This window comes from Globicephala melas, chromosome 15 (genome assembly GCF_963455315.2).
Source record: "Globicephala melas chromosome 15, mGloMel1.2, whole genome shotgun sequence".
In the NCBI taxonomy this organism is placed as follows: domain Eukaryota; kingdom Metazoa; phylum Chordata; class Mammalia; order Artiodactyla; family Delphinidae; genus Globicephala; species Globicephala melas.
The window spans coordinates 21,400,414-21,415,901 of record NC_083328.1 but is presented as its reverse complement, the minus strand read 5'-3'; the positions used below and the strand labels follow the sequence as shown (position 1 = coordinate 21,415,901).

Here is a 15,488-nt window from a genome sequence, read left to right as displayed (position 1 = left end):
ACATGGGCAGAGGTGGGGTGTTGAAACCTCTCAGAGCACTGCCTGCCAGCGTTTGTGCAACCCATAGCCTGGTCTCTTGTGGTCACCTTTTCTTTCATGTCACCCCACAGGCCTTCAGCCACTTCACTTTTGAGCGTTCCGGCCACCAGCTGATTGTGGTGGACGTCCAGGGTGTGGGTGACCTCTACACCGACCCACAGATCCACACCGAGAGGGGCACTGACTTTGGAGATGGCAACCTAGGTAGGCAGGGAAAGCCAGCATGTCCACGGAGACCACACTCCCCACAAAATCTCCGGGCTCTTTGTTCACCCAAGAAAGCAGGCCGAGGTGATATATGGGGCGCCCCAAGATTGTGGAGGTGGGAGCCTGGGGCCTCTGGCTCCTGCCAGTTTAGCATGTTTTACACCTGCCCCTGCCGCATTTAGGGTGCTCAGTACCGTCCTGCCCCCACCCCAAAGCAGAGCCGTGCTCCAGAACCCCTGCTCTGTTGTGTCCGCAGGTGTCCGCGGGATGGCTCTCTTCTTCCACTCTCATGCCTGCAACCGGATTTGCAAGAGCATGGGCCTCACTCCTTTCGACCTCTCCCCAAGAGAGAGGGACGCGGTGACTCAGAACATCAAGCTACTGGTGGGTACCCAGCGTGAACCTGCTCGGACTGGCAGGGCCCTTCTGCTGGCAGGACCCGCAAACTGTGGTTTCTGTGTGCTGGTGGCTCAGGCCTTGCAATGCTTAATTCAAGAGTACTGGGGCCGGAAGACTCTTAGTCCTGCCTGTGTCCCTCGTTCCTCTTGAGCCAGTGCACACAGCCCTCCTGAATATCCCCACTAACAGAGGAACTGGGGTCTGCTTGATATAGGCCCATTTTTGCCCAGAGTGAGGGGACCAGGTATGTACAGATAGTGAGTGGGGTGTGTGGAATGTGGTTCGTGTGGTGTGTTGACAAACGGCTGGACTAGACTCGGACCTGGCTCACTGAGTACCTCGCCGTGTCCAGGATGTACCCCCATCCCCACCCCCACTGCATGGACCAGATATAAGACAATATTGTCAAAGAGCAGCTTGGGATTCTGGAATGTATCCCCCAGCTCAGGGCTGTAAAGCGTGGGCAGCGCTTCTGGGAATGCTGGCCCTCTGAGCTCCTGTTCCGGTTGCCCCTTCTTAGAGGCCTTTGGGTTAAGCCCCCACTGATTCGTTTCAGGTTTTCTGCCAGTCCCTTAATAGGCACAGGTGGGTGCTGTGGCTGAAAGGGCCTCAGGTTTTGAGGGAACAATAGGCAACAGGAAGAGCCCCACTTTCCCAGAGGGTGCCTGTGTGACGTGCATGTCCCTGTTAATTCTCCAGCAATCAGCGCAGACCATCTTGAGGGGGACAGAGGAAAAGTGCGGGAGCCCCCGGGTGAGGACCCTCTCGGGGAGCCGGCCCCCACTGCTCCTTCGCCTCTCAGAGAACTCTGGAGATGAGAACATGAGTGACATAACCTTTGACTCTCTCCCTTCCTCGCCATCTTCTGCCACGCCGCACAGCCAGAAACTGGACCACCTTCGTGAGTGATGGTTTGGCCCCTGGGCATTGTGATTGGAGGGGACGAGCACAGGTAAAACAGGGCTAAACTGGCTTTCACTTATGTTAGAAAATCAGACATGCCAACCAAAAAGATTGAGGGCCCAGATGGTTTTACGGGTGAGTTCTTTTTAATAAACTTTCAAGATGCAGTCATCCAAATGCTGTAAAAACAGTCTTTGTTGCAGAAAACAAGGTAACATTTTTCAGAGTGTTTTATGAAATTAGCGAAAACTTTTATACCAAAATTTGACAAAACACCAAAAAAGAAAACCATATCCCAACCTCAGGTATAAATATACAAGGCAGGGCTTCCCTGGTGATGTCGTGGTTGGGAGTCCGCCTGCCAATGCAGGGGACACGGGTTTGAGCCCTGGCCTGGGAAGATCCCACATGCTGTGGAGCAGCCAAGCCCGTGCGCCACAACTACTGAGCCTGCGTTCTAGAGCCCGCGAGCCACAACTACTGAGCCTGCGCTCTAGAACCCGCGAGCCCGCACACAGCAACGAGGACCCAATGCAGCCAAAAATAAATTTAAAATTTAAAAATAAATAAATAAATAGATATACAAGACAAAAATTCTAAATAAAGTATTAACAAATAAAAACTAGTATATTAGGGAATTCCCTGGCGATCCAGTGGTTAGGACTCCTCACTTCCACTGTAGGGGGCGTGGGTTCAATCCCTGATCAGGGGAAAAGAAAAGACTAGTACCTTACAAGAATAGTCTGTCACAGCCAATACGGTTTTTGCAGGAATCTGAAAGTTGTTCAGTGTTCAGAAACCAATTAACATCATATGAACAGGTCAAAGGAGAAAAATGGGCATCATTATTTCCGAAGTTGAAGTGACAGAGTTTGCTCGTGATATGGACGCGGGGTCTGCAGGAGAGACGGGAGGCAAGGCTGGCTCCACGGTTTTGATCTGAAGAACTGGCAGGATGATGGGGCCATTTATTCAGCCGGAGGAGGCCCCAGGGAAGCAGGAGAGGAGGATTTTAATGTCAGATATTAAAGAAGCCTGTAAATCACCACTGGAAGGCCTGGGGAATAGTCTGACGCAAGAGTTGACAAACCTTTTCTTCAGAGGCCAGAGAGTAATAAATATTTTAGACTTTGTAGGCCATGTGGTCTCTGCACTTGCGGCATAAACGCAGCCACTGACAGTACTTAAAACAAATAGATGCGGCTGTGTTCCAGTAAAACTCTATGGACACTGAATTTTAAATTTCATATAATTTTCACATATCACAAAATATTGTTCTCCTTTTGACTTTTTTCAACCATTTAAAAAATGTAAAAAGCATTCTTAAAAACCATATGCGAATAGGAGACAAGCCAGATTTGGCTAGTGGCAGCTTGGGACAGGAGATAAAGACTGGGATGGTTGGTTTTTAAGCCATCTAAGGCTTCTCCCATTTGTAGCTACTCATGGGACCCCAAATATACAAATGGCTTTCCTTCCTTCACAACTGCACCTCACTGAGGTTTGACCGTAGGTCAAGCACATGGTGCTTGTCAATACATGACACAATTGTGTTTACATTATGACAACCCAAGGAGGCACACCTGTTAAGCTGCTCGCTCAGGACCCCACCGCTGGCGAGTAGAGACTCTGGGTAAGTTCTCGAGGAAGAATTGTGTCCCCCCAGGTGCTGACCACATACATTCTTCACCCATTTTTGTACTTTATAAATTTAAAATAAAAAAGGCTTGGTGGCAGCTGTAGGCTGTAGGTGGGTCTTGTGAACTGTTCCAGCGATGGAGCTGGTGCCTTCCTCCATTTTCTCCCTGCTCAGATTGGCCTGTGTTCAGCGACCTCGATAACTTGGCACCCCGAGACCACGACCCTCTGGACAACCACCGGGTGAGTAGAGTGGGTGGAGGACCAGAGTGGGGAGGAGGGGCCTCCCTCCCCCAGGAACTGAGGATGAGACCTCAGATTCAGAGGTGGGTAACCCAGGTCTGCTCCGGACACTGGCAGCAGGATACAGGTGCACAGGGGGGAGGGAATCCCAGCCTCCTGCCCAGGGCAGCATTTTGTCTGCGAAGAGCTGGGTCTATTCCAGTTCCTGGAGGTGGTTAAAGCAGAGAGAATCCAAGTCAGCAATAACACAACCTTCCGGTACATGCTGGGCTTGGCCCTGGGTTTGGTTTGGCCACACGTTGTGCGGCCAAGCTATCTCGGGGGACAGGGGGCTATGTTGGGTCTCCGATGTGTAACTTACAGCAGAGGTAGCTGTGATGCTCACAGCTTGGATAAGCAGAACAGGTTTCCTGCAGCCTCTGCGTGACTAGCAGTGAGAAGCTGTAGATGACATCTTTGCATTCAGACAAACATATATTATGGTGTCAAATTAAAAATGCATTAGAATGTTTTAAACAGACTTCACAGACACATCACACTTGCACAGGCCACAGCATCTTAAGCTGCACTCTCAGCTCCAAAGGTTCAACTTGGCTCCTGACGGCTTTTCAGAGTTCTTGAGTGGGAACAAAAAACAGCAATAGCTGACACATATGGAATCGTCACTACGGGCAGACACTGTTTTAAGAGCTTGGTAGATAATTCTCATCTAATCCTCCCAACAACTTATGAGATAAGTAGATAATAGTTTTTATTCCTTTTAGAATAGGTTTTATGTTTTACTCTAGAGCTAGGATGAATTTTAGAATTTCAGCGTAGGTTGAAAAGGAAAAGATTCAGAAAATTACAAGGTGAAAAGTCTCCCTCCCACCTGTCCCCTCAGCCACCTGCTTATCCCCAGCATTAGCAGCTGCTTAGACAGTGCCCTCATTATCCCTGATTTAGAGACGGGGAAACTGAGGCACAGAAAGGTAAGCCACTTGCTCATGGTCACTCAGTGATGGAGCCAGTGTTCAAACCCAGGCCATCTGGCCTCGAACCCACCCTCTGTACTGCTGCCCTTTGCTTCTATTCTCCACCATTTCTCAGATGAGGACACTGAGGTTTGGAGAGGTTAGCTGCCTTGCTCAAGGTCTACCTGGGGAGTGCAGAGCTGGGGTTTCAGTGAGGCTCTCTGTTGCCCGGCTTGGGAGTGGTTCCCAAGGGTGGGACACGGGGCCCAAGGTCATGCAGAGAGTGGGTGCGAGGAGGGGGCTGCCCGGAGCTTTTAGGTATAGCCTGTAATCCAGTTTCAAAAAAAGCCTTTCACTCAGCACACTGAACACTTCAGTTTGGTTGTCTGTAAATTATACCTCAATTTAAAAAATTGAAATAGTTAAGCTATTTGGCTCACACAGAACAAAGACCTGGGAGAGGGCGGTAGGAAGCCTGTGGTGCTTCTAGAAACCAGGGCAGGGGCCTTTTTAGAATAACGCATCTCCTTTGGGTGGAGTGGATCCTGGCCAGACCAGAGGCCAAGGATTCCATTGTGTATGTTCCATGGTGCCCATCTGTCTAGGAGACTGATCCAGGTTTTACATTTATGGTAGTGATACCAAGCTTCTTTTAAAAATATATTGACTTAAGGGCTTCCCTGGTGGCGCAGTGGTTGAGAGTCCACCTGCCGATGCAGCGGACACGGGTTCGTGCCCCGGTCCGGGAAGATCCCACATGCCGCGGAGCAGCTGGACCCGTGAGCCATGGCCGCTGAGCCTGCGCGTCCAGAGCCTGTGCTCCGCAACGGGAGAGGCCACAACAGTGAGAGGCCCGCGTACCGCAAAAAAAAAAAAAAAAAAAAAAAATATATATATATATATATAGTCTTAAGTAAAATAAAGTGGTTTATTTAAAGTCTTAAGTAAAATAAAGTGGTTTATTTAAAGAAAAATAATAAAAGAGAAGTATGAATTCATGAGAAGAATTTTATCTGGAGGAGGAAGAGAATGGGATGCGGAGGGGACTCATAAGAGGTCTAAATTTTAACAGCAGTGTTTTAACTTTTAGAAATAAAAGATCTAAAGTAACTAAGGCCTAGTGTTAAGAGTTGACAAAACTTGGCAACAGGTGCACAGGAGTTCATTTTAGGATTCTCTGTTCTTATTTGTGTGTTTGAAATGTTTCTCAGTGGAATGAAGGAGGAAAAAAATAGAAATTTTAGCCGAACAGTGATGCAGGTGACATGTGGATATGGCCAGAGCTCAACGTTGGTAGACAAATGACTGACGTTTTAGAGATTCTAAATTATACCAGGTTCCTTTTCACAACAGAACTCAGATCTAGAAGAATAAAACATATGCCCAGGTGATGTGTGCGGTTTTGGCAGAGGGCTTAGGTGTAGTAAATAATTGTTCCCAGGGCTGCATTTTTTTTTAAACATCTTTATTGGAGTATAATTGCTTTACAATGGTGTGTTAGTTTCTGCTTTATAACAAAGTGAATCAGCTATACATACATATACATATGTCCCCATATCTCCTCCCTCTTGCGTCTCCCTCCCTCCCACCCTCCCTATCCCACCCCTCTAGGTGGTCACAAAGCACTGAGCTGATCTCCCTGTGCTATGCGGCTGCTTCCCACTAGCTATCTATTTTACATTTGGTAGTGTATATATGTCCATGCCACTCTCACACTTTGTCCCAGCATACCCTTCCCCCTCCCCGTGTCCTCAAGTCCATTCTCTAGTAGGTCTGCGTCTCCAATGCTGCATTTTTATCCATGGGTCATATCCTTTAAGCCAGGCTTTGTTTTTCTGCCTGTGAAATGGGTGAGTCACTCTTAACAATGGCACTTACTACGATCCACACTCTGAGTGTGACATCTCATTGCATCCTCACAGCCGCTTGATGTAGGTAGCTATAATGAATCCCCATAGCTAGGGAAACCAAAGCTCAGAGAGGCTGAGCAGCTCTCCAGAGTCATAGCTGGTGAGTTACAGAGCTCGGATTTGAGCCTAGGCAGTCTGGCTCCAGAGCCCACATTCTTCGCCACTATTTTTTTACCGCTCCCTTGTCACCCAACCAGCAAGGGTAGGAGGAAGAGAATGTTGTGGGATGATGGGACAAAGGAGAGAAAGCAAATGGCTGGGATTCCAGATATCACCACCACCAGGTACTCAGAGGACCACTGAGACCCTAGGGCCATCTTTTCTCCACAGGACTCTGAGAACAGTGGAGACAGCGGATACCCCAGTGAGAAGCGGAGTGAGCTGGACGACCCAGAGCCCCGAGAACATGTAAGGAACCCCAAGGAAATGAGAACAGAGTCCCCTCTTGCCTAGTTGTCCAGGAGGATAGAGAGCTGGGGCCGAGGGGGGAATGTGAATGGGTGGTAAGAGCATAAATTAAATTAATAAATAAATCATTTCAGATAAAGATAATTGCAGGGCAGAAGATAAAACGGTAATGTGGAGTAGTAAGTTTAGTAAGGGGACAAGCATGGGGGATTAGACACAGGGTTGAATATGGCGGACGCATCTTACTGTGAAGCTGGACCTCTGGTTGCTAAGCAGAGAGGATGCTGGGCAGTGGGCCAGAATGGTGCTGGTAGGTGGGAGGGCCCAGCTCAAAGGCACGGGATTCCAGCAGTCCCTCGGGAAGGCTCCAGAGGATGAAAGATGCCTTACGGTATCTTTTCAGCAGCATCCTGGTGAGGGTGGTCTTAGGCAGTACCAGCCATTGAGAGGTTTTGCCAAGTGCCAAAATGGCGCATGCGCATTACAGGCAGTCTTGCCGGGAGCTTTTGGTCTCGGCTTTGTTACTGCGAATATATAGAGACAGGCGATGGGGGCTTTGGCTAAGCGAAGCACTTGGCTCAGTTTTCTTGGTGCCTGTCTGCTGGGATCCTGTGCCTTTGAGTCGCTTCCGTCCGTGCACATGGTGAGAGCGAGAGGGAGGCTGCGGCTGCCCCGGCACATCAGTCCTGCCTGTTACCCAGCATCCTCTCTGCCTGGCAGACGGAGGTGTCAGCTTCCTGAGGCGCCGAGCCAGTTCCCTGAGGAGGGTCCCCTGGGAGGGCTGGACCAGTTCCCCAGGAGGAGGTTCTTGGGAGGAAGGCTGCTCTTTGGATCACTCTAATCTATGTCTCCATCAGGGCCACTCAAACGGTAACCGGAGGTATGAGTCGGACGAAGACAGCCTGGGCAGCTCCGGACGGGTAATGTGCCCCCAGGAATCCTCGTCGTGGCTGCGTGCTTGCCTTTTTCAGACTCTGTTTCTGTTTCTTCCCCCTCACGTCATGTCACTTCTGCCTGCCCAGGTGCTCCACATGTCTCCTAAAGGACGATTTTGCAAAGGAGCCGATCCCCTCGCAAATACTTTTTGAGCTCCTGGGTGTGACGCTGCGGGATCAGCGGGGAGAATTAGAGAAGATCAGGACGGCCTGTCCTGGAGGCTTCAGCTCACAGCGCCTACCAGTATACGTTAATTTACGTCTAGGGAGTTCCCTGGTGGCCTAGTGGTTAGAATTCCGGGCTTTCATTGCCGTGGCCCGGGTTCAATCCCTGGTTGGGGAAGTTCGCACAAGCTGCGTGGTGCAGCCCCCCAAAATTTAATTTTTGCAGCCACCCACTGAGACAGGCTAATGTTATTCATCCTCTTTTGATGTATGAGAAAAAGGGAGTCTTAAGCGACTCTCCCCAGGTTACCCGGCTAATAGTTGGAAGAAGTATCTCAGGTGATTATCATCAGGCCGGTGTGGGAAAGACCACCCTCCTAGATGCTCTTCTCTAGCTGACTCGGAACCACATTTTGAACCTCTCACCCTCCAGCCTTTGCTAAGGCGAGTCTCTCTCCTGCTTGCAAGGTCCTTCCTCCCCTGTGGTCATACCTCCTCAGGCCGGTCTGCTCTCCCAGGCTGGACCCCAGTGGCACCTTCTCCAGGAGGCTTCCCTGATCCCCTGTGCATCTTATTCCCCTGTGGATGCACAGGGAAAGCACAGTGGATTTGCTGCCAGGTCTGAAGTGAGGCTCTTCTGGTGCCTTGTGTGGGGAGCTGGCAGAGGAGCAGCTCAGGGTCGAAACTCCCCGACCTAAGTCAGATGGATAAGTGAGGAGACACTTCTTTGAACTGCTGCAGTGCAGTGTGCTAGCCTTTGTGTCCTGTTGCTACCTGTTGCTTGTGTCCCTCAGCGCCCACAAGCTGGCATAATTCAAGTGACTGGAAATGGAGCCGGGTTTGTCCAGGAAAACTTGACACCGCACAGGTCCGCGCCCCTTAACTCGCCAGGCCGACTTTCACAGCTGGGAGGGTGCGTCCATCCCCAGCCCCTCGCTTCTCTGGCCTGTAAATGCCCGGTCCTCCCTTCAGGTCTGTGTGGAGAAGTGGAATCTCCTCAACTCCTCCCGTCTCCACCTGTCGAGGCCTTCAGCCGTGGCCCTGGAAGTGCAGAGGCTCAACGCTCTGGACCTTGAGAAGAGAATCGGGAAGTCCATTTTGGGGAAGGTATGGTGATGCCCTCTCTGCATTAACCCGGCGCCTCCCCCAAGAGTCGCTCCCTCCCCCAGGCTGGCTGGGAGGCCCTCGGCCGCGGCTGCGGCCTCCAGGCAGCCAGGCCCACCTGCCGTCTGTGTGGCAGGTCCATCTGGCCATGGTGCGCTACCATGAGGGCGGGCGCTTCTGCAAGAAGGACGAGGAGTGGGACCGGGCGTCGGCGATCTTCCACCTGGAGCAGGCGGCCGACCTCGGCGAGCTGGAGGCCATCGCGGGCCTGGGACTCATGTACTCGCAGCTGCCCCACCACATCCTGGCGGACGTCTCTCTGAAGGTGAGGGGAGCGGGGGCTCAGGCAACCCATCACCCTTCGCTCCCTGGGTTTACGCCTCAGAAATTTCCCGAGCATCAGTTTGGGACCAGGCACTTCCAAGTTAGTTGACGCTGATAGAATTGGTCTCCGGCCTTGGGGACTGAGTGGAAGGTGACAGTCACATTCCCAGGCAATTGTGACGTGGTGCGGTGGGAGAAGCAGAAGATGCTACTGCAGATAAATGAGGAAGGGCCGTAGCTGGGGTTTCTTGATTGGCAGTTGCAGCTCTGTCCCTAGTGGCTAGAGCAGACCTGGCACACACTAGATAATCAGCATTCGTTTGTGGAACGAATGAATGAAGTGATCCCTAAGGTAGACCTGCGGGCCCAGTGGAGTCAGCCAGGCAGAGTGTGTGAGGGGGAGCGTGGGCAGAGGGGACAGCGCGGGCCCAGGCCCTGGGGAGACAGGAGGCGATCAGTGCGGCTGGAGTGTGGAGCGTGAAGACAAGGTGCAGGAGATGAGGCTGGAGAGGGGCCCGGGCAGGATGGGTGTGATGGGAATCCGTGAGGGTGTCTGCTCCCTCATCACTCCCCTGGTCCGTGGGCACAGCGGACAGGACCTGACGTGGCCTAGGGAGTGTGATCCTTTCCTTAGAGAAGTTGAGAGGCCCCTGGTGTGCACATGCTCCCAGCATAAAAGTCTCCAGCTCTCTGTCACGTGGGCCAGGCTTGCAGCCAGACGAGGCTGGGCTTGGTGTGGGCACAGGGCACCAGCCCTGCTCTGTGAGCCTCACCATGGCCCAGCAGGTTGGGGGGTCTCAGACTGGAAGAGAGTGTGGGAAGGCACCCAAAAGTCCTTGATTTTTTTAAAATAGTTAATACAGTCATGTGACTAAAAGTTTTTTTAATGTGAAAAGGTTTACAGTGAAAAATCTCCCTCCCACCTTTTCCTCCACCTTCTCATTCTCCTGCTAACAGGTAACCATCATTATTAGTTTCTCACATGTAATTCCAAGAGGGTATTCATTTCCTAGGGCTGCCATAACTAAGAACCACAAACTGGGGGGCTTAAAACGACAGAAATTCATTCTCACGGTTCTAGAGGCTAGAAGTCCAAAATCAGTGTGTTGACAGGCCATGATCTTCTAGCTTCTAGTGACTGGAGGCAATCTTGGGTGTCCTTGGTCTGTAGGTGCATCACTCCAATCTCTGTTTCCATCTTCACATGGCCTTTTTTCTGTGTGTGTGTCTCTGTGTCTCTTTTCTTACGAAGACACCAGTCCTATGGAGTTTAGGGCCCACCCTACTCTAGTCTGCCCTCATCTTAACTAGTTACGTCTGTCTGTTTGGAAAGACCCTATTTCTGCAGTGTCCTGCAGACTTTTCCCCTCAGTGCTGTAGAGACAGCTTCCTCATTCTTTCTGACAGCTGAGTAACATTCCATTGTACAGGTACTTTATTTAACCTGTGCCCTGTTGATGGACACTTGGGTTGGTTCCATTCTTATGATATCTCAAAAATTGCTGCAGTGACCAGACTTGGACATATTAAGTTGAACCGTTTTTGTAGGTCATGAGGGTAGAATATTGGCAGTTGCATATGGTTCAGTCAGATACATCCTTTGGCGTGCGGTCAGGGATACCTTACAGCCATTTTTATTTCCTGTTTTAGATGGTGAAGGGCAGGCTTGGTTGGGGGAGGGGATTTTGACAGGCAGATGATTTGTTCCTCTTTCTCTCGTCTCCGTGCTCCCTGAGGAGTGGACTGAATATATCTCATTTAGCCAGTGGTGTGCTGATAAATGCTTAACAACTGGCTCTTGCAGGTGGGGAGGGAATGTTTGCACATATATGTATGTACGTTTATTATACATCTACTTGTAAGTTTATTATACATTTACTGATATAAGGAACGTGGAGCATACAGTTTACAAATCATAAAACTATTGTGAATTCTATATAGTCGATAGATCCTCACAGACTTCCGTTGCCAATTTTTGTGGAACTCATGTCTGTAGCCCAGCTTTGGTTGCAGCTGATGGAGGCGTGAAGTTCTGACGTTAGATACTGGTTGGTACTTTCACTTACTTTAGTGAGTAAGATGAAAGTGAAATAAGCAAGTCCTTTGTCAGAGTTGGAACTTCATTTATTTGCTGCTGATACGAGCAACTTCTTTGCTGAATCAGACGATAGTTTTAAATACTGAAGAATGCTTCTCCAGTTTCTTGTGCTAGTCACAATGTAATGGCTACAGACACGGCACACTTGCAAATTAGTCTGCATTATTAATATTGTTTGCCATCTCGTGGTATAACTGCTTCTACCATGGCCAATGTGCAAGCACTAAGATGACATCGCCGAGCACGGAGCTGGAGGAAGTGCACCACAGCACACCGTTTCCACATAGCATTTCCATCATGAAGGTTCCACAGACTGGTGGTTCTGCACCAGTCATTTTGCCTCCCCCTTCTCCAGGGGGCACTTGGCAGTGTCTGGAGACATCTTTGGTTGTCACAGCTCTGGGAGCGCAACTGGCATCTAGTGGGTAGAGGGCAGGCATGCTGCCAAACATCTACAACGCACAGGACAGTCCCTGCAACACAGAATTATGTCATCTAAAATGCCAGTAGTGCCAGGGTTGAGAAGCCCTGCAATAGATATAAATAACCTCAAGAGGACAGACAACAGTAAAACATAGTAAAATAGTTAGGAAGTGATGAGCTTTGGGTATTTGTTACCTTTCATTTAATTGTAAGTTTACGTAATTTAATTTCTAATAATGGCTGTGTTTTACGACTGGCTTGCTTTCACATCGGTTCTCACAAGCCTGCAGAGCTGGCTCCAGCGTACCCACTGCGTTTGGCCTGTTCTCCCAGCATCTGGCATAGAGAGGACACTCAGAAGGGTTTGAGGCCTGAATAAAGGAATGCCAGGGTCCAGGATGAGTGGTTAGGGGCCAGGACTGGGGAGACCACTCTCGCTGAGACTCCCTGGTACCTCTCCCTGTGATCTCAGGCTGTTTACACCAGCTGCACCCGAGCACCTTTGTAAAGGGATGTAGAAGCTATTTCGGTTTTCTCATGTGCAGGTGTCCCAAAGGCCTTTCCCTCCAGGACAGAATCTGGCAGCAAAGAAAACCATGGCCACATGCCCTGAAAGGCTGCTGGCCCATCTCCCGCTTTCCCCAAAGCCCCCATTCTTAGGACCTTTTCCTGTTGTCTTGCTAAGACGTTCGTTTATCCAGCACATGCTTTTTGAGTATCTCCTACACTCTGGGCACCGTCCTAGGTTCTTATTCACAACAGCAAACTTTTCAGGCAGATAAGGTTGTAATACAGATAATAATTAACAAATGAAAATATTTCCAACAGAAGTAAAAATAACTGACCTTTACTGAGCACTGCCTGTGCCAAGCATTGTTCTTAAGTGCTGGGGGGAAATTGTGACAGAGAGTGAGATCAGGAGGGACTGGATACGGGCTTCCCTGGTGGCGCAGGGGTTAAGAGTCTGCCTGCCAGTGCAGGGGACACGGGTTCGAGCCCTGGTCCGGCAAGATCCCACGTGCCATGGAGCAACTAAGCCCCTGTGCCACAACGACTGAGCCTGCGCTCTAGAGCCCGCGAGCCGCAGCTGCTAAGCCCGTGCACCACAACTACTGAAGCCCACGTGCCTGGAGCCCATGGTCCGCAACAAGAGAAGCCACCACAATGAGAAGCCCGCGCACCGCAAGGAAGACCCAACACAGCCAAAAATAAAAACAAATAAATTTAAGAAAAAAGAGTGGATAGGCCTCTTGTTATTAGGATGCTGATTCCAGCTGCAAGAGAGGCTGGGAAATGTAGTTTTTAGCTGGTTAGCCATGTGCCAGCAAAAATATGGCAGAGGAGAATGCATATGGCAGACAACTGGTAGTCCCAGCCACACTCCTTGAATCCTGAAGGTTGAGAAGGGCCTCATAGGCTGATAGGAGGGCTTTCGATTTGTCTCCGAGTGAGATAGGAAGTCTTAGAGCAGCTTTGGTAGAGTAACATGACCTGACCTGGGCTTAAAGCATCTCTCTGGATGGATATCGGAGAAGCAGGATGGAAGCAGGTGGGAATGTAGAGTAGTGCAGCCGCTGTGGGAAACAGCTCCTCAAAAGGCTAAACATAGAGTTATATGTGACCCAGCAATTCTACTCCTAGGTATATACATCCCCCCAAAAGAAAAACATACATCCATACAAAAGCTATGCACACAGATGTTCATAGCAGCATTATTCATAATAGCCAAACAGTGGAAACAACCCAGATAGCCGTCACCTGATGACTGATGAACAGATAAACAAATTGTGAGACATTCACACAATGGAATGTTATTTGGCCATGAAAGAGAATGAAACACTGATAGAAGCTGTATGAATGAACCTTGAAAACTTTATCCCAGGGCTTCCCTGGTGGCACAGTGGTTAAGAATCCGCCTGCCAATGCAGGGGACACGGGTTCGTGCCCTTGTCTGGGAAGATTCTCACATGCCACAGAGCAACTAAGCCTGTGCGCGGCAACTACTGAGCCTGCGCTCTAGAGCCCGCGAGCCACAACTACTGAAGCCCGCGCGCCTAGAGCCCGTGCTCTGCAACAAGAGAAGCCACCGCAATGAGAAGCCCGCGAACCGCAACAAAGAGTAGCCCCCGCTTGCTGCAACTAGAGGAAGCCCGCGCGCAGCAGCGAAGACCCAATGCAGCCAAAAATAAATAAAATAAATAAATTTATTAAAAAAAAATTTACGCCAAGTGAAAAAAGCCAGTCACGCTAAACCACATGTTTTTTGTTTTGTTTTGTTTTTTGGCTGAGCCAAGCGGCATGTGAGATCCTAGTTCCCTGACCAGGGATAGGACTTGCGCCCCTTGCAAGGGAAGCGCAGATTCTTAACCCCTGAACTGCCAGGGAAGTCCATAGACCACATGTTATATGATTACATTTATATAAAATGTCCAGAGTAGGGAAATCTCTAGAAACAGCATGTAGAGTAGTGGTTGCCTAGGGCTGGGCGGGATGGAACAATTGGGAGGTAATGGTTAGGCGGTATGGTGTTTTGAATCCTCCTTGGCTTGATGAAAATATGCTGAAATTGATTATGGTGCTGGTTGCGCAATCTGTGATTATACTAAGAACTATTGAGTTGTACACTTTAAATGAGTGAGTTGTATGTTATGTGAATTATATCTCAATAAAGGTGCTGAAAAATGTAAAAAGAATTGGAAGCAGGGAGCCCCTGCTGGAGGCGAGAGATGATGTGGTCTCTGGAGGAATCAGAGCAGATAGAGGAGAGCGAGCGGGAGTGAGCTAAGCTTCCATTTCTCCCTGCCTGATGGGAACCCCCAGGAGCTCTTTGCAGCAGGGGAAGCCCTGTTCTCTTTCTCACGATGTGCAATTCTACAGCAGCCCCAGCCTGGAGCTCTCAAAACAATTCAAGAAACAGGGAAAAGATTGATGAGTGAGATTCTTGCAGCCCCTCCCGTGTAAGCCTCATTTCCTTTTCTCTCCCTGTCTTTGGTTTGTGTTAACAGGAGACAGAAGAGAATAAAACCAAAGGATTTAATTACTTACTGAAGGCAGCTGAAGCTGGCGACAGACAGTCCATGATCTTGGTGGCACGAGCCTTTGACACTGGCCAGAACCTCAGCCCAGACAGGTACTGTGGCCATGGCTCAGGTGACACTGGTGGGAACCTGGGCTGCAGGTGGGAGCTTCCCCTCCGGTGTCAGGACAGACCTGAGTTCCAGATGTGGCTCCCCTGAGTACCAGCCCAGTGACCACGGGCAAGTAGCTTTACCTCCTTGGCCTCAGTTTCTTCACTGTGTAAAATGGAAACGATTATAGAACCTGCATCCTAGGGTGGTTGTGTCTCATTGTATGAGGGTTAAATGAGATGCTGCCTTTAATCCTCACTGTGCCTGGCACATAAAGTGAGAGATAAATGGCATCTTAGCCATTTCACGTAAAGATTTGCCTGAGAAAGAGTTTGAAAGGATATGTAGCATCAGGTCCAGAGTGGTGGTCCTTAGATGGTAGAATTAGGGGTGATTTTAATTGATTCTTCCTACTTTTGTTTTTATTCTTACTATTTTTCACTTCTGAGAGGGAGGGGAGGGAAGGAAGCGAGCTCTAGGGGAGTTCAAGCCTGGTGTGAGTTTTCCAGAGCGGTTTTAAGACTCCTGATGGCTACAGCCCTGCAGGTGTCAACAGCTTTTCGGTTATCCCTCTGGCAGGGGTGCCAGGACTGGACTCGGCGGTGGGAAGA

The 15,488-nt window shown here is 49.8% G+C and overlaps 1 protein-coding gene across 4 annotated transcripts in view; it reads left to right on the top strand.

Moving 5' to 3' along the window:
* EEF2K (eukaryotic elongation factor 2 kinase) overlaps window positions 1-15,488 on the top strand; it is a 62,946-nt gene that overhangs the window by 38,132 nt on the left and 9,326 nt on the right. For 3 of the 4 annotated variants that reach the window (XM_030871457.2, XM_060284909.2, XM_060284910.1), the window contains 9 exons: window positions 111-243; window positions 503-630; window positions 1,345-1,546; window positions 3,362-3,429; window positions 6,623-6,700; window positions 7,558-7,620; window positions 8,773-8,907; window positions 9,041-9,229; window positions 14,755-14,879. In XM_030871457.2, coding sequence (XP_030727317.1) covers window positions 111-243; window positions 503-630; window positions 1,345-1,546; window positions 3,362-3,429; window positions 6,623-6,700; window positions 7,558-7,620; window positions 8,773-8,907; window positions 9,041-9,229; window positions 14,755-14,879 — 1,121 coding nt within the window. The remainder of the gene's footprint in view (window positions 1-110; window positions 244-502; window positions 631-1,344; window positions 1,547-3,361; window positions 3,430-6,622; window positions 6,701-7,557; window positions 7,621-8,772; window positions 8,908-9,040; window positions 9,230-14,754; window positions 14,880-15,488) is intronic. The other variant, XR_009559040.1, reaches the window with a different exon arrangement.